The following is a 25953-nucleotide window of genomic DNA, read 5'->3' as shown; positions in this document are numbered from 1 at the left end:
TTCACCCAATGCATCACTACCCAGTCTGTGTGCTTCCACATACAAAATAATGTTGTTTTTGCATGTGTATCATTTGGAGAAGGATTAGTTTCAATTTGACAGTATAATCTAATAAAAAAGTATAATCTAATAAAGAGTGAAAGAGTCTAGCAAACTAGAGCAAAGGATCACTAGTTATCTCTGTTGGAGAGAGACAACTTAGAGTTTATGCTATGTCACATTGAAATGACTCTCAAACTTCTCAACCTGAATTTATAAACTCATTTCTATGTGCGGTAAATGGGTGTTTCTCTGAAAATCATGAAGGGGAAGTGCAATTATCAATTTCAGTAGAAAATAATGCCCCAGAGACATATCTGTATCTAAGGCACATGCTGTAACATGCACAGTAGGAAGTTATCCGCTAATGTTTTAATATGAACAATTTGGAAATGTGCATCTGCATCTTTGCAGCTCTACTGAGAATCTCACCTTTCCAATAAACCTGGCCTACACAACTTGTAGCCCTCCAAATGTTTAGCCATCCAAGTACCAGAAGCCCTGGCCAGCTTGTCAAATGGTTAGGAATTCTGAGAGCTGAAGTCCAAAACTTCCAGAGGGCAACAGATTGTTCAGGCCTGCAATAAACTCATAGGCCATTCTGGACCATACAGTGACATTATCAGATATTTCTTACTGCAACTTTATGCACACATGTGTAGGACAAATCCCAATTGAATACACTAAGATTTGATTCTGAATAGATATGCATAAAATTTGTTTTCTAGCAGGATGGAGACTCCTGCAGTAATCTAAATGTTGTTAGTCTTCAAGTTCTAATAGCCTTGGACAGGACAGACAATAGTAAGGAATTATTATGATTCTTATGATTATTATGTTTTTTAATATCCTGCCTTCTCTCAGCATACAGGGACTCAAAGCAGCTCACAATAAAAATATTAGAACACAACCTAAAATATACAATATACAAATATTAAAGCAGTATTAAATATCAGTATTAAAAACAATTCAAGTTAAAACCATAAAAGCATATAAAACCACAGCACCTCCTGACTCAAACACTTTCTGAGTTGTTGTAGGTTTTTCAGGTTGTATGGCCATGTTCTAGAAAGATTCTCTCCTAATGTTTCACCTGCATCTGTGGCAAGCATCTTCAGAGGATGCTTGTCACAGATGCAGGTGAAAAAAACCTACAACAACCCCATGATTTCAAAAAACCTACAACAGCCCAGTGATTCCAGCCATGAAAGCCTTTAACAATACATCAAAAAATTTCACCTTAAAACGCCTGTCTGAATAAAAAGGTTTTAGCCTGCTGCTGGAAGGACAACAGGGAAGGGGCTATTCTGGGTTCCCTGGGCAGAAGGGTGTTCCAGAGTCAAGGGGCAGACACCGAGAAAGCCCGCTCTCTCATTCCCACCAACCAATCTTGAGATGGAGGTGGGTTTGAGAGAAGGGCCTGTCCTGAAGATCTCAGTGCCCAGGCAGGAATGAGGAATGCCATCCAATAGCTGCAAAGGCTGTAAGATTTCCCACTCCTTTTCTATAGCAACATGATCCTCTTTGCAGTAAAATCCTTGATTGTGGATTTCTGAGAATTCTAGTACCAAAACATTTTTAATGGATTTTTGGGTGCTAGAGTTTTAAAAAACCACACACAATAAAAATGTATACCGCAAATTAGATATATTTTAAAATCAATTCAGTTGTTACCAGTTTTAAATAAGTGTAATTTTGTTTAGTGCTTTTGAATAGATTTTTATGTTTCATATCAGTGAATTAAAGTATTTGGAAAACCTATTCAAATAAATATTTTTGACATTCTAGTATGAATAAACAAATACCTCACTACCTCTGAGGATGCTTGCCATAGATGCAGGCGAAATGTCAGGAGAGAATGCCTCTAGAACATGGCCATATAGCCCAATAAAACCTACAACCCAGTGATTCCAGCCATGAAAGCCTTCGACCATACAATAAACAAATAGTGGAAAAAGTAAGAATTAAATGGTTTGTAGAGCTCCAGCAGTGGATGATTTGTGTTGTGGAATAAATCTGGGGGTCATGGGCTGCATGTTGGGATTTTGGTTGTTAAAGCCCCTCCCTCAATGGCAGTATGGTGAAAATCCCATTCCTTTTTAGGAGCTATCCAAGGTGCTGAACCCACCCTGCGAACAGGTTGCACATCTAGGATGGCTCTTTTGAAGTTCAGGCAAAAACTCAGAATGGATTCACTGTTCGTTTACATGAGAGCAATCACCCTCAGTATTGTCTCCCAGTTCTCCAGACCCAGCAACAAATACCCGAGTCTGCTTTTAGGAAAGTAGGAAAATATTGGGATGTTGTGGTCCAGATTTGGGATTACTTTAATCCATTTCAATTGCCCTTCATTGTGTTTTTTTGGCCTTTTTTGAGTAATTTTTTAATATCAGATGTATCCCACAGATTCTAAAATGTGTGCTCTGAGCACATTTCTGTTTAAATTTGCTGCTTCGGTTTGAAAAGAACATACCCTCATCTAGCTCTGTTAAAACAGTAAACAGGTATAATCTTCATTTGTTGTTGAACATCTCGAAATGCTCCTGAGCAGTTTCCCCAAACCTGGCTTCTTTGAAATTCCTAGATTTCATTTTTAAGAAGTAACAGCCATTATGGGTAGTGGTCGGATTTCTGAGAGGTAGACTTCAGTAGCATCTCTGTATCCATGTTTGGTAATACCTTTTGAGAGCTTCTGATTAATGAATGTTTTTCTGGATCATGCTTAGCTCCTTTAACTGGATATCCAGATAACCAGAAATATTTCATGCAGGAATGTGGTAAGAATGCAAGGAATGCCTTTTACAGTATATTTCCTCTTATAGTAGCATTTCTTTGTATAATCTAATGAATAGTTTTCTGAAATGTTCTTAAAAGCATTGAATGTATATACAATTGACAGTGTAGAGAATATAATTTTTAAAAGTAACACCAAAAGACAACTGGAAATAAGCAGGACTGCTGCCTGCCAACTTTAAAATATTTTGTCCTCACAGACCTTAAATGACACAGGCTGGAACGCCCAGTTGTAGTTACAAATGCATTTTTTATCGTGTCAGGAGTGACTTGAGAAACTGCAAGTCGCTTCTGGTGTGAGAGAATTGGCCATCTACAAGGACGCTGCTCAGGGGTCACCCAGATGTTTTTGATGTGCTACCATTGTAGTAGGAGGCTTCTCTCATGTCCCCACATGAGAAGCTGGAGCTGATAGAGGGAGCTCATCCATGTTTTCCCTGGATTTGAACCTGTGACCTGTCGGCACAGGGGTTTAACCAACTGCGCCACTGGAGGCTCCTTAGAAACTGCAATTCGCTTCTGCATAATTTAGCGTTACATATCTGTGACTGATTCATACTCACAATCCTTCTGTTCAATAGTGTAGGGAATATGTCAGTATTGTAAATGTCCCCCAATCCTGATTAACTAGGCAGCAGCTGTTGTGAGCAATGGAGGTCTGTCCATCTGTTGACCAAAGTGCAGCAGACTGACACTTCCATATGTTGCATGAATGATCTCTGGTATGAGGAGGATTTGTGCCAGGGATGCCGCTTCAGACAATTGTAGCAGAGCTTTTCAAACCCTATACCAAAGTAATTTGACACATTTTGATAGTTTTGAGCTGTACTGTACTCCTAGTCAACAATGTGCTGCCACCTATAACTCATTTTTTTCAGTTTTGCGGGATTTGGTATATTGGAAATAAACTCTTTTTGTCCTGAACCTGAATTAAGGCAAAAATAGTCTTGGGCTAGTTAAAAAAGAAATGATGCTTTGAATCTTATGTATAACTTAAAGTAACAAGAGCTCAACATCTAAACAGGAGATGAAGGACCTTTTCACATGGGGCATTTTTGCTCAGTTTTGCTGTTTTTATTTGTGGCAAGGTTGGGGCCTGCCATGCACCATCACACTACGCACGGCAGGCTCTGCTCACATTCCTCCCAAAGTAGAGGGGAAGTTCCAAAAGGCACTTTCTCCACCACTCCAGGGAGGAAAGTGTAGTTTGGGTAGCTCCAACAGAACTACCCGCATTTTCTTCCCCTTTATGATGGCAGAAAGGGTGGCAGGGCAATACGCATTGCCACCCATTTTGCCTATGGGGACAGGGTACCAATGCACTCTGTCCCATCCCCACCATGGGCACGCAGGGCTCCACAAACAGTTCTGCACAGCCCCATGTGCCTTCCCTTTTGTGGCTCAACAGCACGGCCTGATAGGGCCATGTGAAGAGGTCCTAGGACAGTAAAATTTCACTCATCTAAATAGTCTATTATATCCTATCTGATTTTTTTGTTGATCCACTCCTTTGGGCTTCATGCAAATAAACCATTTGCCAAAATATATGATTTTGACAAATAGTCTAACACAAGTTATATCTCAGAGTAATCTGATAGACATGGCAGAATGATATAGATCTAGAACTCTGAGGTCAAGATGGGTTGATTAAGCCATTCTGTTTGCTTCTGAAATTAAGAAAGAGAAGAAGAATGAAAACAAAGAACAAGAGGTGAACAGAAAAATGGAGTAATGGTTGTTTTCAAGTAGATAGTACTATGGTGGACTGAGGGAATGTGAAAGATAAAATTTTAAAGAAGCATAGAGGATAGAAAACTGCTGCAGCACTAAGAGCTGTTAGCTTTTGTGGGACAATGCCTCAGGTGAGTTGGCAGTAGGGTCAACAAAGTTGTCACTTCTTCCCAACACTAGCAGGGCTGTTTCCTCTCTGGGAAACTGCCACTAATCCACCTCCACATGACACTCCTGAGCTGGAAATTGCTATTCTTGGCTGCCACTGCGGCTGCCCACCCAAATCCCAGATGTAGAAAGCACAGATGTCAAGAGCCAAAGCCAGCATGCCAGTGCCGGAAGCCAGCTCTGGGAGACAGCAGCATTCTGAATTCCTGGCTCTTGCTCTTCAGGGTCAAGCTCTGTGCTCAGGTAACTGCTGTGGTATCTCTTAGTTTGCCTGTTCTTCCTCATTGATAACTTTTGCTGGCTTGACAACACACATATGTGGTTTGGTCACATGTGTGCCAGTTTTCATCTTTGAAATTTTGGAGGTTGTGCTGAGTCTAAGTACCCCAAAGTCACCAGACCATGTCTGATTTTGAAAGCTAAGTAAGGTAGGCCCTGGGTATTACTTGGATTGGAGATCACAATGAATACCAGGTGCTGTAGGCTGTGTTTCAAAGGAAGGACCTGGCAAAACCACCTATGAGTTTATCTTGCCTATTAAACCTTATGAAATGTATGAGTTTGCCATAAGTCCGTCGATGACATAAATTGAGTCAGTGGGCTGGTTTACAAGTTTCAGGACAGGCTATGTGGCATACATTGCTGTCTTTTAACTGGGGAAAAAACCAGTGAACTTAAGAGAAAGAGCTGGAAGGAGAATATCTGCTGGTGTCCAAAGAAGCCACTTACTTTGTCTAATAATAGGGCTGATTCTGGGAGGTATCGATGCCTCACCCATATGCTTCATAAGATCTCCTTTAAATGCTTGTATGTGGAACAGTAAATGTGGTCACGAGCGGAGAAAAGGTAACCAAATTTGAGATGAGTTTGTTCTTTGATCAGTGTTCATTTGCAATAGCTTTCTAGCAGCAATTGCCAAATGTCCTTTTCGCATGGAAAAGTGTTTTCCCAGTTATCTCACCACCTGCTCTCTGTGACATATAATCATTATAACACACTGTTTACAGGCTACAGCTTTCCATCTTCCTCCTACAGCTTTCCATCTTCCTCCCACAGGGACTCATGCCTAGAAAATAAAAGTGTGTTCCAATACAAACATGGACAAAAATACATTTCACAGTAAAACAGGACAAGATCTTCTTTCCTTCTAAACCTCACAAACCAACCAATGTATCTTCCAGTACTATGTAGTATTGTGATTCTGTACTGAAATCCGGATCAAGAATGTTTGAATGCTACAATATATACTATAGGATGGTCAAATAGTCTCTTATGAAGAATGAAAAGTAGATTCCTTTTTTTTTTTTTGGCCTTGCTCTTCAAATATTTTTTCAATGTTTACCTAGTCTGCTTCTGTGTCCTGGTTTGAGGAAACAGGTAAAGTTATAGTTGAATGCTTTAACATAGATTCAAACTACAAGTCACACAGAGTTCTGTGATTCCCAAAACATATGAGCCTCAAAAGCTTTGTTCTCCCCCACTTTTGTTGTTATTCAGCTCAAATTGCTTCCTCTGATTTGTCAGCACACAGAGAAAGGAGGATGTAATTTTGAGCTTAAAAGGATTCATGATAAAATAATTAGTCTGTTCCTGCCCACTCTTCTCCATTCAGATTTGGGGGGAAACTCATGGAAGATAATAAATAAATAAATAAATAAATAAATAAATAAATAATAAAGAGAGAACATGACATTGGAATTACTTGGAATAAAGAATCACAGATTCCAGTAGACTAATTTAAAACTATTTTCCAGGCATTGCTCTTATCTAGAGGTAATGCTGTGTAATACAAAATATCTGCTCTGGTTTTGTCTTTCCAAAGGTAGCTCAAATTCATGCTTCCTTATAAGGCGTTCTTGAGATAGAGCTCTGGCATCTGAGCAGATGCGTCCGTGTAATGTGAATCACATCTTTAGTGAAATTTTGCATGTACTTCATTTGGCGGATTGATAACATACTATGCTAAAGTCAAGTCTAAATCTATAAGAAATCAAATGAGTAATAATAGAACCAAATTGAATTTTGCTAATTAATTTCAGCAAAGAGCACAAATACCTTAATATTTGGAATACACATTGGGAGGGTGTTGTTGTTGTTTATTCATTCAGTTGTTTCTGACTCATTGTCACCCCAGCTCTTTCAAGGTCAAGCCTGTCACTTCGAGCATAACATCCATCCATCTTGCCCTTGTGAGGGTACAGAATAGAAAGCAGAAGTGTTTCCAAATGTCAAGTCCTTTTTCATTGCATATCAAGATCTAGGGGAATGGTAGCAAAGTTGTGACAAAGATGGGATTTTATTTTCATGTCAGGAGTGACTTGCGAAACTGCAAGTTGCTTCTGGTGTGAGAGAATTGGCCGTCTGCAAGGATGTTGCCCAGGGGATGCCAGGATGTTTTGATGTTTTACCATCCTTGTGGGAGGCTTCTCTCATGTCCCCGCATGGGGAGCTAGAGCTGGCAGAGGGAGCACATCCGCCCTCTCCCCGGATTCAAACCTGCGACCTGTCAAGTCTTCAGTCCTGCCGGCACAAGGGTTTAACCCACTGCGCCACAGGGGGTGCAGATGGGATGGCAAATTGATTAAAATTCCCAATAGAATTGCAATGCCATAGCAGGGATTCAGCAGTGGAACTCTCTTCCCTGGAGTGTGGTGGAGGCTCCTTCTTTGGAGGCTTTTAAACAGAAGCTGGATGGCCATCTGTCAGGAGTGTTTTGAATGTGATTTTCCTGCTTCTTGGCGGGGGATTAGACTGGATGGCCCATGAAGTCTCTTCTATAATTCTATTATTGTTTACTAATTAATGACCATTCTGTTCAGAAAATGAATGTTTTTGAACATTCTTAAAAAAAAAAAAAAAACACCCCCGCCCCCAATTTATCCTCACTTTGATTCATTCTGCAGAGAACCACAGAGTTCTTACTTTTTTTTCTCAATCAATCTGTTTCAAACTCTAGGTGTTGTGCATTGATTTTGAATCCTCTCCCAATCACCTTTGACCAACTTGTTGTAAACATCAGAATATTTTTGTAATGTTCTGAGGTTTGTGGTGCTGTGAACTTGGCTGTATGTGGTTTGCACAAGAACCCAAAATGACATGAATCAGTGCAGCTCTTCAGTGACATGGTCATTTCTGTAAGACTTCCTGACCACAGGAAAAGATTCAGACTTTCTACTAACCATGATGATATTGTGGGACTACTCATTAAGATGAGCTATATCCACTTGTGATGTGAAACTGTTGACATATGGCAATTAGAGGGGCAGCATGGTGTTGTCTATTTTTAAGCAGATCGTTTGGGGTTTTTATTCTCTAATTAAAGTTGAAGGTTTTTAAGAATTAGCCAGGGGACACTGTGTGGTATTTCAATAGTTTTCAATAGTTTATTTCATATTAAAAGCACTGCATAAATTAGTATAAAACTGATAAAAATAGAAGGAACACAAGCAGCTAAATATCTTTTGACCAAAAATGGGAAACAGCGACCACCTCAAACAATTCTTCCTCTGTACATGAGTCAGGACATTGCGGACAAGCATACAGATGCGGAGTTGTCTGTTTTTGCTCCACTGTCATACAAAGTGGAGGATTCTTTTAGGTAGTTATTTTGCCAGGTTGTCTTTTGATCTGCCCATTCCACTTCTGAGTCTGTTCAGGGACACCCAAGTTGCCAATTCTTGGTTTGCCCCTGGAGGCAGACCCTCATGGAGGTGGGGCCATCCAATTGGGGTTTCCTGCCCAGAGGGATACTCTTGCTGTTGCTGGGGGAACATTAAGAGGAGGAGTGGTTTTAATTCATCTGTTTTAATAATTGTATGCTTAATTCTATTTTAATATTTATAGGTTTCAAATAATATCATTTTTTAAATTGTGAGCCACTTTGGGCCTCAATCCAGAGAGAAATGTGGGGCACAAAAATATAACTACAACAATAGCAACTGCAATCAAGCAAATTGTAGATTTCTATTTTGCAGGCTAATCAGTGTCTTGATTCATTAGGCACTAATGAAATCCACTCTTGTATGATTGTGTTGGACCAACCAAAGCGAATTCCTGTCATATGAAAATAATTAAAATAGTATTTCTGTTTGTGTGAATACAGTAAACAAATGTAATAGTGCTATTACCCTTTTTATTTTCTTCTCGGTTCTAGGTGTTGTGTGTCATTGTGCTAACAGTAATCCTAGGATGTATATTCGGACTAAAACCTAGCTGTACAAGAGATGGTAAGTAATGAAACCTGTGGATCAAAGTGTCTGAGTTTCTTTTTGATGAAAAAGATGCATCTTGAATGCATTGACTCTGTGTTTAAATGTTACGAAACAATTCAGCTTTAGTAATAACTTGAGTCATTGTTTGAATGTGATCCAATATGAAACTTATTTTTAAAAAGAAAATACGTTTTCATACACCAGTCATATGATCAGACAGTTAACTGCTTCTTTTTCCATCTGTTTGTATTGATTGGTTACCCTAATGTTTAACAAAAATGGCAAATGGACTTATAATATTGGTGAAACCTGCTGATTATTTTTATTAGCTATCCCATTTGATTAAAGAAATTTTAATTAATCAATATTCTTAGGATTTGGGGATGTCATTGGTGAAAATATCATTTGCACAAAACTGCATACATTCTTTTTGCTCAATAAACATGTGATTGGCCAGAAAATGTAAATGTTGTGCAAAATACACTGGTTCTTGTGCAAATATATTAGATTTTTTTTCATGCAGACTTCTTTGTTTTTTGCACATGTCCTCCAATACATGCCGGTCCCAATCAGTGTCCAAAGCCTAACATGAAGTAAATTTTAAATATTTCAGTCAAAACATGCAAAGGACGTTGCTACGAGAGAACATTTGGAAGCTGCCGGTGTGACAGTGAATGCGCTAAACTTGGAAACTGCTGTTTAGATTTCCAAGAAGCGTGTATAGAACCTGGTAAGCACCTCCCCCTCCCCCCCTCCTCCCCCCCATCTTTCAAAATGTTTCAGTCCTTGAGGCAGATGAGCTCTGGAAGAGAGAAATCGGCCACATTCTTATTGTACTGGTCCCTTTTGTACTCTCTTATGACCACAGAATTAGTGTTTGATTTTACTATGCCATTTTATATTGTCTATTTTATTTTATTTGTCATTATATATATATTGTTATGATGTATTTCTTTGCTATTTTGTGTCTAATTATGTTGTATTATTTTGGGCTTGGCCTCATGTCAGCTGCCCCGAGTCCTCTTTGGGGAGATGGTGGTGGGTTATTAATAAAGATTATATTATTATTATTATTATTATTATTATTATTATTGTTATTATTAAAAACTCTTGGATTTCCCCTACCACCAACAAAATAAGAGATCAGCAAGACAGCATGATTTTGCCCTCACCTGTGTGAATAAGACAATATTGAATGGGATCATTGAGACAGAAGGTAAACTATTTCTTCTTGTGGCATTGCACAGTTCTCTTTTAAATATGGCACAGTCATCAGACCCATTCTCAGCACTAGCCATGTTTGTGTAGATGCTGAACCCCACAATGGCTCTGACATCTGAACTATTGGCAGGTCCCTCTCCATTTCATATTTGTTATCCTTTTCCAGTACACCCTTATCCATTCATACAATATCCTTGTACTGTCCTTTGGTTCACACGGTGTCCTAGCAATGTGACATTGTGGAAGACTAAAATAATGGTACTGCATGCTTCTCTAAGTACAGTACAACAGATTTCTAAATAATATCTGATTTAATTACTTTGAGGAAATGGAAAAGCAAAATGTTACTTTTTAAAAATTGTAAACCTAGTAGTAACTATTAGAAGGTTGGTCTCTCTTGGAACTATAACTGCAACCAATAATATTTTAACATATCTGCTGTGATACTCTTACTCATAGCTAATCTCCATATGCCAAAACTATTTAGTAGCTGCTAGGAGGAGAGCATGAACAAGCATGGAGACCCATTAAAGGTAGCTTTCTTAGAGGCTTCTCAAAAGCAAAGTTGGTCTGTATACACTAAATGACAAAGCTTTTTCCATCGCAAACTTGCAACATTTTAGAGAAAGCAAGTGAAGAAAATATGGCTTCTTTGATATGTGGCCATACAATCATCTGACATATCACTCTAATCAGAATGCTTTTGTGGTCAATTAAGCTGGCTTTATGTAAAAATGCTGCCCCTCCCCCATTTACAGCTCATATATGGACCTGTACTAAATTTCGGTGTGGAGAGAAGAACCGTCCAGAGTACCGCTGTTCCTGTTCAGAGGATTGTGTGAAAAATAATAATTGCTGTGCCAATTATTACTCAGTTTGTGAAGGTAAACCACAATGTTTGCTTTAACCTAAAGTCACTGAAAGTTGTAAAATGACAATAATAAAGATGTCTGTTTACTTTATTCCATCTAGCAATTGCATCATGTACATTGATTTATTATGGCTGGAATCTTGCTGGGGAACAACAAATGTGTAACCTCTATAGTTACAGAGCTGTGCAGTGAATTCTAGCATGGACACCCACCTCCGATCTTCACTGATGTTCCCACCTCTCTCTCTTATGCATGATCTCCACTGAAAGAGGCAGTAGCTGGGTTCTTCTCTCAGCTCTGTTTTGTGCCAGAGACCCCTTGCATGAGATAGGTGGGTGGAAACGTCAGGCTGCTGCTTCTCAGTCAACAGGAGAATGAATCTGCATCAACCACAGCCACTGTTTTCCACTAAGTGGAAGGGGGGAGGGCTTTCATGATCCCTACATGTCCCGTAAACCAGATAGATATCACACAGTTATAAATGCATCCATCCTGGTTGCCCATTTGTAATTCCAGAACATGATTTTGGTCAGCATTTTCAAGGATTCGAGGGCAGTATAAATAGTATTCTATAAAAAGCAAATACATTGTAATTGGAATAATGAACTTAAAAGAAATAGATATAAAAGGTCTTCAACCAGCAAAAGAAAATAATTAAATTATGCTGTTCATTAGTTCATTTCTATGTTGTAGGATGCATTTGTACGGAAGTTACTGTTTCAGGTTCATGTATAATTTTATGTACACACACACAATATTTGAGAAGGCATTGCAAGACCCTGGTCCTGTTTTTCACTCCGTTTTTGTTTTTATTTCCCCAAACAGTCACAGAGCTAGAATGATGCCCTATCCATTTCTTCTCTTTGAAAGAATAGTGTCATATAATGATTTTTTTTGTACCCTAATAAGGGAAGACGAGCTGGCTTAAAGATGCATGTGAGGACTTAAACGAACCCCAGTGCCCAGAAGGGTAAGGCAATTTGATCATCATTTTACATTATTCTAAAAAATAGGACAAGCTGCTTATGTTTCTTCAGTAGAAATGTAAATAAAACTTCCAAGGAACAGGTTGTTGGACACAGTTCATAAGCAATTATGCTTGTGTGTAATAGAATATGTAAGACTGCTTATGTTTCTTCAACAGAAATGTAAATATTTGCATAGAATAGTAACTTTTGATATCCATAGAGGACTTTCAAGGAACAGATTGATTAACAGTTCATAAGCAATTATACTTGTGCTAGGAAACAGTCTGCAGAAGGGAGAATTTAACTGTCATAGGTCAAGGTAAAGATTTTCCCCTAACATTACATCCAGTCATGTGCGACTCTGGGAGTTGGTGCTCATCTCAATTTCTAAGCTGAAGAGGTGGCATTGTTCGTAGACACCTCCAAGGTCATGTGACCGGCATGACTGCATGGAGAGCTGTTACCTTCCCACTAGAACGGTACCTATTGATCTACTCACATTTGCATGTTTTCAAACCGTTAGGTTGACAGAAGCTGGGGCTAACAGTGGGAGCTCATCCCGCTCCCCAGATTTGAACCGGTGACCTTTCAGTCAGCAAGTTCAGGAGCTCAACGACTTAACCAACTGTACCACTGGGGGCTCACTGCTATATCAACAGATAATATGTGTTCTTGTTTATCATATCCTTAATTAATGAGAGATAAGTTTACTTCTCTTGGGATGAATGTTAGTAAGTCTATGGAGGTTTACTTCACTGGATATGAACTGCTGCAAATCAAGACATTACTGGGGTACTCCTGTGACCACTTTGTAAATACAGAGAATATAAGATTGGCAAACCAAAGAATTTTCAAGAGGGACTCCAATTAGAAGCTTGAATGTCTGTGATCTAAAACAGGCCTGTATCAGCCTGGCTGTTGGGATCTGTGCCTTATGATCTGTGTGCATGTCGGCTGGATACATTTAACACATCTTCATTTATCCAATAGATAAACTTAAGTGGACTTGAGCCTAATTAATGATTCCTGCTGGATTTTTGATATTGCAATTCCGCATAATTTATTTGTAAGAATCATATGGCCAACCCAATGTTGTAGGATTTCAACTTCAAGTATTCCGCTTCTCCTTTGACTTTCCTATCAGGGGTTGCTGGGAATTCTAATCCAACAGCAACTACAGACTTGCCTGATTTCCTCTCCTAATTTTAAAATTAATTCTCTTTCCTCAAGATGGCGTCAAATACATTGGAAAAATTAAGAAGAAAGTAATGGGTTGTTGTAGGTTTTTCCGGGCTATATGGCCATGTTCTGGAGGCAATTTTTCTCCTGACGTTTCGCCTGCATCTATGGCAAGTATCCTCAGAGGTAGTGAGGTCTGTTGGAAGTAGGAAAAATGGGTTTATATATCTGTGGAATGACCAGGGTGAGACAAAGGACTTTTGTCTTCTGGGGGTAGCTGTGAATGTTTCAGCTGATCACCTTGATTAGCATTCAATGGCTTGGAAGTGCCCGGGGGGAATCCTTTGTTGAGAGTGATTTTTTGTGCCTGTTTATTTCCCCTCTGTTGTTTTGCTGTTGTAATTTTTGAGTTTTTTAACACTGGTAGCCAGATTTTGTTCATTTTCATGGTTTCTCCCTATCTGTTGAAATTGTCCACATGCTTGTGGATTTCAATGGCTTCTCTGTGTAGTCTGACATGGTGTTTGTGAGAGTGGTCCAGCACTTCTGTGTTCTCAAATAATATGCTGTGTCCAGGTTGGTTCATCAGGTGCTCTGCTAGAAAGTAATGCTTTGTTTTCTTTCTTAATTTACAAGATTTCTAAATTCCTTTGGTCCAAAGAAAAAGCACCCCCTTGAAAACTTGAAAGACACATTAAAGCAATAAGTCATATTGAACAATTATAATCTAAATATGGTGATTTATCTCCTTTTTACATATCCCGTGGCAAGTATTCATGCTGTGGTGGCAAGTATTCATGCCGTGGCAGCAGCTAATTTAGGCCTGTACAGTTAGCCTTTCTTTTGTATCTTACAGAGCATTTAACTGAATTTGTTGATACATTTTTTGATAAGATACAGTTTTGCTTTACTCTTTTGCTCATGCTGGTTTATTAATACATTTATATACAATGCTGGGAATGCTAGGTTGTGTACAGTTATATTCTTAATAAATGTGAGAAATCATTCTTTGTGGATATGATCAGCATACACACGAGGGAGACAGTTTGCACATGCAGCATGCTATTAACTCTAGTAGATACTTTTATGTGGAAACAGTTGGTGAAAAAAAAAGAAAAGAAAAAAGAAATTGGATAGTTATTCCAACCAGCTGTAATTTGTCAACAAGTACTGATCTGAATCTCTTATATTCCCTGAAGATCTACATTAAAATATAATTCCTAGAAAACCGCATGTTTATAGGAAAGTATCCAAACATTTTAAGCCAAATGACCCATCAGGAGCTTTCTCTGAGAGGCCTAAGGATACTGCCAGCCCCTTCTTTAATTGTACAGGAGAAATGGGGGGCTGGGAGGGGAGGGTGGGAGTGACATCCTGTTCCTTCGGCCTCTTAAAACTCAAAGAACCAGGATGGAGGTCCAGATCTTTTTAGGTGTCTTTTAAATTCAGAATAAATTGGGAAATCCCGGTTTACTCTGGACTAATCCGGATTAACCTGAGGTGTCACGGATATTGGGCCTGTGTGAAAGGGCCCTAGATCCAGCCTAAGGCAGCAGCTTTAGCATTAAAACATTCCTTTGGTTTTGTTGGCCCTTAAATAATATACTAGTGTAGAATGAAAGAGGAGTTGGTATCCAAATTGCGAAAAAAGAAAAGTGAAAACCTTTTAGTCATCAGAAGATAAAGGCTAATGATTTTTGTTTTATTGATTTTTGTGGTTTTATATTATATACTAATGTTTTTAATTGAATGTATGATATTGTGTACATTGAATTGTTGCCTGTAAACTGCCATGAGTCACTTGTGGGCTGAGAAAGCCAGTATACAAATACAGTAAATAAATAAATAAATTTATCTTGGGAAAAATATGCATACCATTGCTATGGAAATATCTCTGTTCCTATATCACAATGTCTGGTGGCTGATTTGTCTTAAACCTATCCACAAGGATGTTGACCTACTGGTCTTTGTTTATACCACATTGCCTTAACTGAGATACCATGTCTAGAACAGGTGGTGTAAAACAGGAGTGGCTAATGGTGGTTCTCCAAATGTTTTTGGACTTCACATCCCATAATCTTTTATTGGTTAAGAAGGCATAGCATATAATCATAAGCCATTTTGTAAGCCACAGTTGTCCACTTTTGAGATAAAGGACCTTTTCACATGGCCCTTTGGGGCCGTGCTGTTTGCCGGCAGTTGCTGGCAAAAGGGAAGGCACGCAGGGTGGCTCATGGCACCCTCCATCCCCCATCATATGACAAAAAGGGCGGCAATGCGTGTTGCCCCACTGCCCTTTCCCCCATTATATGGGGAAATGGAGAGGAAAGTCTGAGTAGCTCCATTGGAGCTACCAGAAAAACACTTTCCTCTCCACTGTGGAGGAGGAAGCGTCTTGTGATGCTTCCCATCCTCTTTTGGGAGGAATGTGGGCAGGACCAAGCCAGCATCGTCTGATGACGCTTGGCATGCCTGTCAACAAATGGAAAAACGAGGCAAAAAAAAAGCCTTGTGTGAAGAGGCTGAAAACCAAGATTTGTATAAAATACATCCCTTTTATAGAAAATATTCAGACCCTGTTTTCAGTATAAACATGTGAGATAAATGGAAATGAAAGAGAAATAGAAAATGAATTACATGGGGTATCAAATGAAACCAGATCCTCATCAGGACTCTTACTTGGAGCATATCCATCAATTTTGTTGCAAGCCTCTTCATGGAACTTGGTTCATTTTTCTCTTTGTGACACACCTGTATAGTTCTTATCAGCTATAATTCCCGTAGAAGTTTGCTTTTGCCTGAGCCTACAGGAAGAAAGATTATGTTCCCCCTTCGTCCCATCTCCCAGCTGAATTATCTGAGTGCAAACTGCTTTTTAACTCAGTACAAACTTTTAGTTTATAGTTGACATAAACTAAGGACAAATGGGTACCATGAAGGAGTAGAGAAAGGAACGTTTTAAAAGAAGCTAGAAAAGTGGAATAGTAAAGGATTAATTAGGATTGTCCCTGCCAAATTAGAATGGTTGGAGAGTATGCATTTCTTTCCAGCACAGTGTTACTGAGGAGATGCGCCATGTCCTTGAGAAATGGCAGAATATGTATGTAATAGGCAAACAAATAAATCGTAGTTATTTCTGAATGATTGCCTAGAAAAGAAGCTAATAATCATCCATTGCATGCCTTTAACCGTCTCATTTCCGATTCCTCAGCTTCTCAAAACCTCCAGTGTTGCTGTTTTCTTTGGATGGATTCAGAGCTGAGTATTTGCACACATGGGGTGGACTTCTTCCTGTTATTAACAAATTACGTGAGTAGCTACTTTGTCTCAGCAACAGCTCTGTTGATGCCTTAAGAAATAATTGAAGGAGACATTTTTCTCCCTATGTACACTGTCTGCTGCCCTAAACTCTTTGACACTGCCTATAAACACTTGTGGACCCAAATAAAGACAGTGGTTTTAGAATGAGGGATGATTCAAGGGAGGAGTGAAGGCAAGCGAGTCAGGCTTGGACTTTCTCAAAGTGTTGACATGATTAGGGAGCTGTTCCTGTGGTGGGGAGTAATAATTTTGAAACGACCACATTCCCAAACATGGAAAAACTGATGAGACAAAACATTTTATTTATTAGAAGTTGATATTGGGGAAAGTTAGAACAACACAATGCTTAAAAAGTAGAACAGCAAAAAGGAAGCTCATTCACTTTGTGTGTGTGTATGTATGTGTAAATCTGCATGGTTGAGTTCTACCTCTAGAATTCTGGAAATAGGGAGACAGTTTGGAAGAGGATGTTATGTTTATCTGCTGCTAATATATGACTGTACTCACCCAATAATAATAATAGTAATAATAATAATAATACTTTATTTGTACCCCACTACCATCTCCCCAAGGGACTCGGTGCAGCTTACATGAGGCCAAGCCCACAGCACAAATCAATAAACAAAAACAATAACAAATAATCAATACAAAACAGTTAAAAAAACCTTAAAAACAAAAATACACAACAAACAATAAACAATAACAATAACATACAGCATTTAAAAACCTATGGCCAGGCCAAATGTAATAATTAAAATTAAAATTTAAAATGCTGGGCATAAACAAGGTAGCGTAAACTAGAATAGGGTTTTCAAAGAAAGATAAGGGTGCCCTATACCTAGGTGACTAGTACCCATAGTTTCATTTATCCAGTTCTCACAAAATATGGCTTCTCTAAGCATTTTCTAGGTCCTTTATAATGATTATGTGATGCAGTGAGCCCTTGGTATGCACTGCAGATACCAAAATTAGTGGATACTTGCATTCTAATATAAACAATGGTTTAGTAAAATAGTGTCCCCAATATAAAATGGCAAAAGCAAGGTTTGACTTTAGGAATTTTGGGTGGTTTCCCCTTGACATTAAGTCTACTCATGTCTGATTCTAGGGGGTGGTGCTCATCTCCATTTCTAAGCCAAAGAGCTGGCATTGTTTGTAGATGCCTCCAATGTATGACTACATGGAGCACCATTACCTTCTCACTGAGGCAATACCTATTGATCTACTCACATTTGCATGTTTTTGAACTGCTCAGTTGGCAGAAGCTGAGGCTAACAGCAGGAGCTCACCCTGCTCCCCGGATTTGAACCTGTGACATTTCGGTCAGCAAGTTCAGCAGCTCAGTGGTTTAACCTGCTATGCCACCGGGTTACAGTACTTTAAATCTTGTGCAGTTTCGGGATTAGCTTGCCACCATTTTGAGACCATGGTACTGGATGCTTTAATATACATGCAATGTTTAGTGAATTGAATAACAAAAGTAAATGTAATTTCATAACTGATTACAAAGTGTGGCCCTGTGAATTTCCCTAAATAGATAAGTTGTACTTCTTTCATTTCTTATCAAATGTTGCCCTATTTGGCTTAATCTTGAAAGCCTGCTGTATGAAAAAGGGAGGTGAAGTTAAGGAGGAAGGTCATGAGACCTAAAGATGTGCTTATTAATGTGTTTCTCAAGGATCTCTGGAAAAAGGACTCAGGCACCATCATATGGAATCCTGGAATTTGCAGATCAGTGAGAGGCATTTAGAATTCTTAGCCAGAGAACTCTGTTTTCTCTGTCCAAACTGCAAACCTCAGGATTTGTCATAAAAGTGGAATGACAGTGCTATAACTGTGCAGTGTAAAATCGTCCTGGGTTATTATTACTCTATATGATAAGGAATCACATGTTGGTGCAAGAAAGAGATAAAAAGGTGTTCTCTGTAGCATAATTAGTGTGGCTAGTCTGAGTTTTGAGACTAGATTTTGTTTTCCACAAAAAACAAAAGATCATAGAAATAAATGGATGTATTTTAAGCTTTTTCTTCAGATTTTTCAATACTTGGTTTATCATGCTAGTAATGTGTGGTTCTCATAAACCGAATACCAGAAGAGTCAGAGTTCCTTTTCAATAGCTGCATTCCCAAAGTGACAAAAAAGAACAATAATTTCCTGTTTAATTCTTTCTTTCTTCATGTGCCTGAGGGTAATTTGACACAGGCACTTAAAACACATCTGGCTGTGAGATAAGGGGTGGAGGACCACATGTTTCTTCCCAGATGGTTTAGTGACGTAGCTTCTTGGTTGAGTCTCAACAGACCTGCCTGCAAAAGGATACAGGGTTGCCATAAATCAGAAATGACTTGAAGACATATAACAACTGTTGCTACTAAGAGGTTGCAATGTACTTTATCTAAGTTGTTGTAAGGATCAATGTTGTTTGTGCTATACCTTTAACTTACTGTAAGGTTCAAGGCTGTTTGTCCTACAGCTGTTTCAGTTAATTGTAGAGTTAATTGAGAGTATTATTTTCATGTGTATAAAGATAGCTACTGTGTGTTTAGTTTTTGCCATTGTGCCTTAATGCCATTGTGCGTGTTTGCCTCTGTGCCGTTCTGTCGGGGACTATGCTGCAGATGTCCTGTGAAGACACAGCCTTGAGAAGAGGACAAGGATTCCTGCTTATCTCAGCTGAGTGGTGATATCTCTCAGAAGATATTGTTTTATGTTACATTTGTGGAAACAGTAATCCTGCTACTTTATTTTGTATGCTGCCAATACAACAATATTTTCTTTTCTACTTGAAGTCAACGTCTCATGTATTTTTTCTTTTATGAGCCAATTCATCACACACTGTTAACTGGGCTAGAGTCAATCCGCATGCTTCTCATGCTAGCGCATGACATAGGTTATGGGCCCAGCATAGCGGCATAAGGACTCCAAAGCCCATAACTCTGAGACTTTGGGAGAGTTTTTTGTGTGTGTTTTTTGAGCTTAAATAGAAAAGTAAGCAGCTATGGCTCATCATATGGCAAGCTTACCATTTGAGCGTTTAAATGCTGACAATTACATGGCTTGGAATGTGAAAATGAAGAGTTTTCTCATAAGAGAAAATTTGTGGACTGTGGTTGAAATCCCACCCACAGAAGCTTCGAGTGAAGAGGTAAAAAAGCAAGACCGAATTGCCAGGGCGAGCATTTTTCTCGCTGTTGAGGACGGGCAATTAATTTACTTAAGGGACACTATATCTGCAGCAGACTGTTGGCAGAAGTTAAAGGAAGTTTATCAAACTGAAACTTCTGGCATAAAAATTATTTTGACCCGGCAGCTTTATAATTTGAAGCTAAAAAGGGGTGACAACATAACTGAGCATTTGCAAAAGCTCAGGCATTTGTTGATGGAGTTGGAAAATAGACAAATGGTGTTTACCGAAACCCATAAAGCTTTCATTTTGTTATCTTCTTTGGACTCTCGTTGGGACAATTTTGTGTTCAGTATGCAGAGTGTGCCTGAAGCACAGTTAACCTTGGATTTGGTTTCTGCAAGGCTTCTTGAGGAAGAAAGAAGAAAGCAGTTTCTTAAAGAAACAAACACCATTTCAGAAAATGCAGCTTGTGAAGGGGTTGGATGCAGAAAGAACCCTGCTGTGTGTAACGTAAGGAAGTGCTACAGTTGTGGAGATGTGAACCATCTTGTCAAGGCCTGTCCCAAGAAGAAGAAGAAGAAAGAAGAAATGAAGAGGAACCCTGGGTGGCATGACAGAAATGCAAGGGGAAGAAATGCTGATGTAATGACTGTGTTATCAAAGGCTAAGTATGATGAGGCCACATGGTTACTTGACTCTGGGTGTGCAGAGCATTGTGTTAATAACTTAAAATTGTTAAAGGACACTAAAAAGCCAGATATTAATCATGTTACTTTAGCAGATGGATCATTAGCTGAGTGCAAGCTTGTAGGCTCAGCATTTGTTCCTAGTTTAGGAAGATATTTAGATAATGTTATGTTGGTTGAAAAACTTGATTTTTGTTTATTAAGTGCATCAAGTTTGTGTCTGCAAGGATATGACATCAAACTTAATAGTTCTGGGTGTACTGTATGGAAAGAAAATAAGTTATGTGCCAAAGGTAAATTAGTTAACAAAGTATATGTGATGAGTAACAAAGATAGTTCACCAAATGTTTCCTGTGTAAATAACAAACCTATACATAATGATTGTATTCATTACTTGCATAGAGTTTTTGGTCACGTGAACTTTAATTATCTACAAAAACTATCAAAAGTGACTGATTTAGAGGTAAAGCCATGTCAAAAGTATTTAGACTGTGCTGTGTGCTCTAAAGCAAAAGTAAAGGCACATCCAATACCTAAGAAAAGTTTAAACACAACTACCAGACCATTTGAATTAGTTCACGCTGATTTAGCAGGACCATTTCCTCTTTCACTTGGAAATGCAAAATTTATATTTGTGTTAGTGGATGATTTTTCACGATTCACTTATTGTATTATTTTGAAATCAAAGTTTCAAGCTTTCAGTAAATTCAAAGAGTGGGTAGCCATGGTTGAGAGAAGATTTCCTTTTAAGGTATCATGTTTAAGGACTGATCGTGGTGGAGAATTTATGGGGACACAATTTCAAGACTGGTTAAGAAAGAGAGGAATTAGACACCATAAAACAAACCCATATTCACCTGCTGAGAATGGTGTGGCAGAAAGAAAAATAGGCATTTTGAAAACTATGAAAGACTGCATGTTAGTAGATGCGAAAATGTCTAATAGGTATTGGGCAGAAGCAATTTCCACTGCTACATATATCTTAAATAGAAGTTGGAGTTCATGTGTAAATAATACTCCATATTATTTGTTGCATAAGAAAAGGCCAGTTCTAAAACATCTTAGAATATTTGGAAGCTATGCTAACGTGCTAGTACCTAGACAAACTAGAACAAAAGGTCAGAAAAAATGGCAGAGACTTCGTTTTCTCGGTTACCAGGATGATACCAAGGGGTATCGTTTTATTAAAGACAATAATAAAATTGTGATTTCAAGAAGTGCAAACTTTGAAAAGAATACAGGTTGGGAACATGTTCATCAGAATAGTGAAGTGTTTTTTCATTTAAAGGAACATACGCCATCAAAGATAGATTTAAAATCTGAGTCTGATGAACACATTGAGGAACAAAGTGAGGATGTTATAAAAGAAGAGCCTGAATTAAGTTTACAGGAAGCTGATGCTGAGGAGCAAATTGTAATACCAAGAAGGTCACAAAGATCTAACAAAGGTGTACCTCCAGATAGGTTCGTGATTCAGGGGGTAATGACTAGTCAGCCTGAAATGGAACCTGAAACCTTTCAGGATTTAAATAATTGTAGTCCAGAAGAACAAAGAAATTGGAAAAAGGCAATGGACGATGAATTTGATTCTTTGCTAAATTTAGAAGTGTTTGATATTGTTGATGTTCCAATAGATAAGCCAGTGATTGGATGCAGATGGGTTTTTAGGAAGAAACTATTACCCGATGGAAGTTGTAAATATAAAGCTAGGCTAGTAGCTCAAGGATTTGCGCAAAAGCAATTCGTAAATTATGATAACACCTTTGCCCCTACAGCAAAAGCTGAATCAATGAGAATTATAATTGCTTTAGCTGAGCAAGAAGGATTTAAGTTAAAACATTTTGACTTTGAAACAGCGTATTTAAATGCCACAATTAATGAGATATATATGAGGCAAGCGCCTGGATACGAAATTCAAGCAGGAAAGGTTTGTCGGCTTCGGAAAGCATTGTATGGTTTGAAACAATCGGCCCGGAGGTGGAACCAGTGTATACATGAAGTATTGATGAAATTAGGATTTAAACAAAGTGTGGCCAATGCATGTGTTTATACACTAGGTGAAGGCAAAGATAAGATAATTGTGTTAATTTATGTAGATGATCTATGTATAGCCGCACAAACTGACTCTAAAATACAAACTGTATATACGTATTTGTCAAAACATTTTAGGCTAAAAGATTTGGGATGTTTGAAACATTATTTAGGCATCGAAGTAGTAAACAATGAAGGGGTGATATTTCTAAATCAAACAAGGAAAATTTTAGACCTTGTAACCAAAGCAGGTTTACAAGATGCTAATGCTGTTAAAACTCCTTTAACAGGAGATTTCTTAAGAATGGAAGACACAAGAGAACTAAAAAACACAAAGTTATATCATTCTTTTGTTGGAAGTCTTTTGCACATTGCAAATTGGTCTCGGCCAGATATTGCATATGCAGTGAGTTTACTTAGTAGGAAAGTATCAAAACCAACTATAAGTGACTGGCTAGCATTAAAAAGGTTGATTAGGTATTTAAAAGGAACTGCTAATTATTGTTTGTGTTTTTCTAAAGAGGCTGACAAAGAACTGGTAATGTACGCCGACAGTTCTTTTGCTGATGAAAAAGATAGAAAATCTATAAGTGGATACATAGTGCTACATGGAAAATCTCCTATCTGCTGGAGGTCCAGAAAGCAAACAACTGTTGCAGTTTCTACGGCTGAAGCAGAATATGCGGCGTTGTCTCAAGCTGCAAATGAGTTACTTTGGATTAAACAGTTATTTGATGATTTAGGTGTAGAATGTAAATTGCCTATTACTGTGTATGACGATTCTCAAACGTGTATAGCTATGTCAGAAAGCGAAAGTTTAAAAAATACAACAAAATACATAGCTGTGAAGTATCAAAATATAAGAACCTTAATCAAGGAAGGATTTATCAAAATGGTTTATTGTAGGTCTGAAGATAACTTGGCAGATATTTTTACAAAACCTTTAATGGCAGCTAAGCATGGTGAAGCAACCAGAAAGTTAGGCCTAGTAGAATTAAAACAAAATTTGTAAATAATGTAACTTAGATAAAGTGAAGGGGCATGTTGCTACTAAGAGGTTGCAATGTACTTTATCTAAGTTGTTGTAAGGATCAATGTTGTTTGTGCTATACCTTTAACTTACTGTAAGGTTCAAGGCTGTTTGTCCTACAGCTGTTTCAGTTAATTGTAGAGTTAATTGAGAGTATTATTTTCATGTGTATAAAGATAGCTACTGTGTGTTTAGTTTTTGCCATTGTGCCTTAATGCCATTGTGCGTGTTTGCCTCTGTGCCGTTCTGTCGGGGACTATGCTGCAGATGTCCTGTGAAGACACAGCCTTGAGAAGAGGACAAGGATTCCTGCTTATCTCAGCTGAGTGGTGATATCTCTCAGAAGATATTGTTTTATGTTACATTTGTGGAAACAGTAATCCTGCTACTTTATTTTGTATGCTGCCAATACAACAATATTTTCTTTTCTACTTGAAGTCAACGTCTCATGTATTTTTTCTTTTATGAGCCAATTCATCACACACTGTTAACTGGGCTAGAGTCAATCCGCATGCTTCTCATGCTAGCGCATGACAACAACAACAGCTATAGGATTTTGTGAATCTACACTTCTAATTTTATTTTTGTCCACCACCAGGGAAATGTGGAACATACACTCGCAGCATGAGACCAGTGTATCCCTCAAAAACATTTCCCAATCATTACAGCATTGTCACGGTAAGTATATCTTTTGAATACTGTCCCTGTTCTCAAATAATATCGGTTTTATTAAATTTCATTTTGATTTCCTTTCACTGGCATACAAAATGATTTTTATTTATATGGTTATTTAATGATCTCTTTAGGAGTAGGATGTGCTGAATGTTTATCTCTACACTGTAATATTTTAGGTGATTTTATACTTAATAGTGTTTTAATATGATAATTTGTTTAATGTGCATTATATTGTTAATCATCTAGCGATTAGTTCTATTTTGTTTTAATCTTTGTAAGCTTTCTTGTGTCTCATATTGGAAGAAGAGAAGAATATACGTAAAATGACATAAGTAAAGAAATAATGTTAATGTTGAGGAAGCAACTGTAGTTAATCGGAACTCGCAATTATGTAAATAAAACATTCAAATGCCTCTAGAACATGGCCCTATAGCCCGAAAAAACCTACAAGAACCTAGATTCAAAAGATGATTTGGATTGTGGTTCCATTGCAGATTTTGAGAATTGTTGCACAAAATTCGAACAATTACTGCACTAAAATTTACTGGGAAATAAAGTGGCCCTTGCTATCTGGGGGTGGGATTGATTCCAGGACTCCCAGTAGATTCCAGAAATAATGAATGCTCGGATTTCCTTATGGAACTTTAGCTGAGGGCAGCACCCAAGGTGGCAGTGAGCTCATTTATTCACCCCACAGAAGCTGATGCCCTGCGATTGGCAGTGGTGGTGAACAGCTTCTTCAGGGATATGGAGATTGCCATTTTCCATCAAGAGGGCTAGTCATATTTCCAAGCTCCAGTCCACCTCCCTGCCTCATCTCTTCTGCTTCTCTCTATATCTTCTCTTGCTATCAGCAAATATATTTTTTGAATTTCAGATTTATATAAGGGAGACAAAACCTGTACTATGCAAGTGACTCCTGACCTTATTGTTTCAATCCCTACTTGTCAGGGCAGCAATTATTGTGATCAGTGGGAGTTTGTTTCCCTGCCCCTCTGGAAATACTGTATTTCATCGCATAATAGTCTCTACTGCATAATAGTCACACTCCCCTTTCCCCACATATTCATTGCACCCATAGCTCACTCTCCTGAGTAAATGAACTACAAGTGTGACTTCCCTTTTGGCAAGGGAGCAGCTACATGGGTGGGTCAACCATCACCCACTCATGCAGTTGTCTCCCTTGAGTGCACACTGTGGGTGCCACTGTGACTGGGGTATGACTGTGTGAGTGCTTCGTTTGAGAGTCCACTCACTCACATGACTGCACCCTCATATTGACTATTATGCAGTGAAAAAAGCCACTCAAATGGGGATTTCTTCACTGTGCAATAGTCTCCATTGTACAATAGTTGGGCCCTCCCAAATGGCAGGCGGGAAATATGACTATTAGGCAATGAAATACAGTAGATGGGTCATGATCCCATCCCTATTGCAATTTTCCTTCATGCTGGTAGTTACTTGCATGAGGTGGGCATGGATTGTCATTCCGTTGTTTCCTGGGCAATGAGGGAGCAGACCCCCCCCCCCAATAACTGTGGTGCAACAGGAATGGGGGACTTTCACAGTCCCTCCTGAATTAGGGACTATGTAGGGGTCATGAAGATATAACAAGTACACTTGCATAACTCTAGATTATTTCTTCGTAATTAGAGGAGAGAATTTTCACAAATGTTGATATGTATGAAATGAGTCTACTTTTATTTTTTCAGGGCCTTTACCCAGAATCTCATGGTCTGGTGGATAACAAAATGTATGACCCAAAGAGAAATGCTTATTTCACACTCAGAAACAAGGAGAAGTTTATGCCTCAGTGGTACCAAGGACAACCAGTAAGTCATAACTTTATGTATCCTTCCATGACATATAGTAATGCATGCTGAAAAAAGTGAAACTCTAAA

General features: G+C 38.5%; 1 protein-coding gene across 1 annotated transcript in view; it reads left to right on the top strand.

Moving 5' to 3' along the window:
• ENPP1 (ectonucleotide pyrophosphatase/phosphodiesterase 1) overlaps nucleotides 1-25953 on the top strand; it is a 51767-nt gene that overhangs the window by 4693 nt on the left and 21121 nt on the right. The window contains exons 2-8 of the mRNA XM_060753378.2: nucleotides 8885-8957; nucleotides 9556-9672; nucleotides 10922-11047; nucleotides 11945-12005; nucleotides 16394-16491; nucleotides 23976-24055; nucleotides 25765-25884. Coding sequence (XP_060609361.2) covers nucleotides 8885-8957; nucleotides 9556-9672; nucleotides 10922-11047; nucleotides 11945-12005; nucleotides 16394-16491; nucleotides 23976-24055; nucleotides 25765-25884 — 675 coding nt within the window. The remainder of the gene's footprint in view (nucleotides 1-8884; nucleotides 8958-9555; nucleotides 9673-10921; nucleotides 11048-11944; nucleotides 12006-16393; nucleotides 16492-23975; nucleotides 24056-25764; nucleotides 25885-25953) is intronic.

This window comes from Anolis sagrei, chromosome 1, assembly GCF_037176765.1.
Source record: "Anolis sagrei isolate rAnoSag1 chromosome 1, rAnoSag1.mat, whole genome shotgun sequence".
NCBI lineage: Eukaryota > Metazoa > Chordata > Lepidosauria > Squamata > Dactyloidae > Anolis > Anolis sagrei.
The sequence above is the reverse complement of the archived record's forward strand: the minus strand, read 5'-3'. Positions and strand labels throughout refer to the sequence as shown.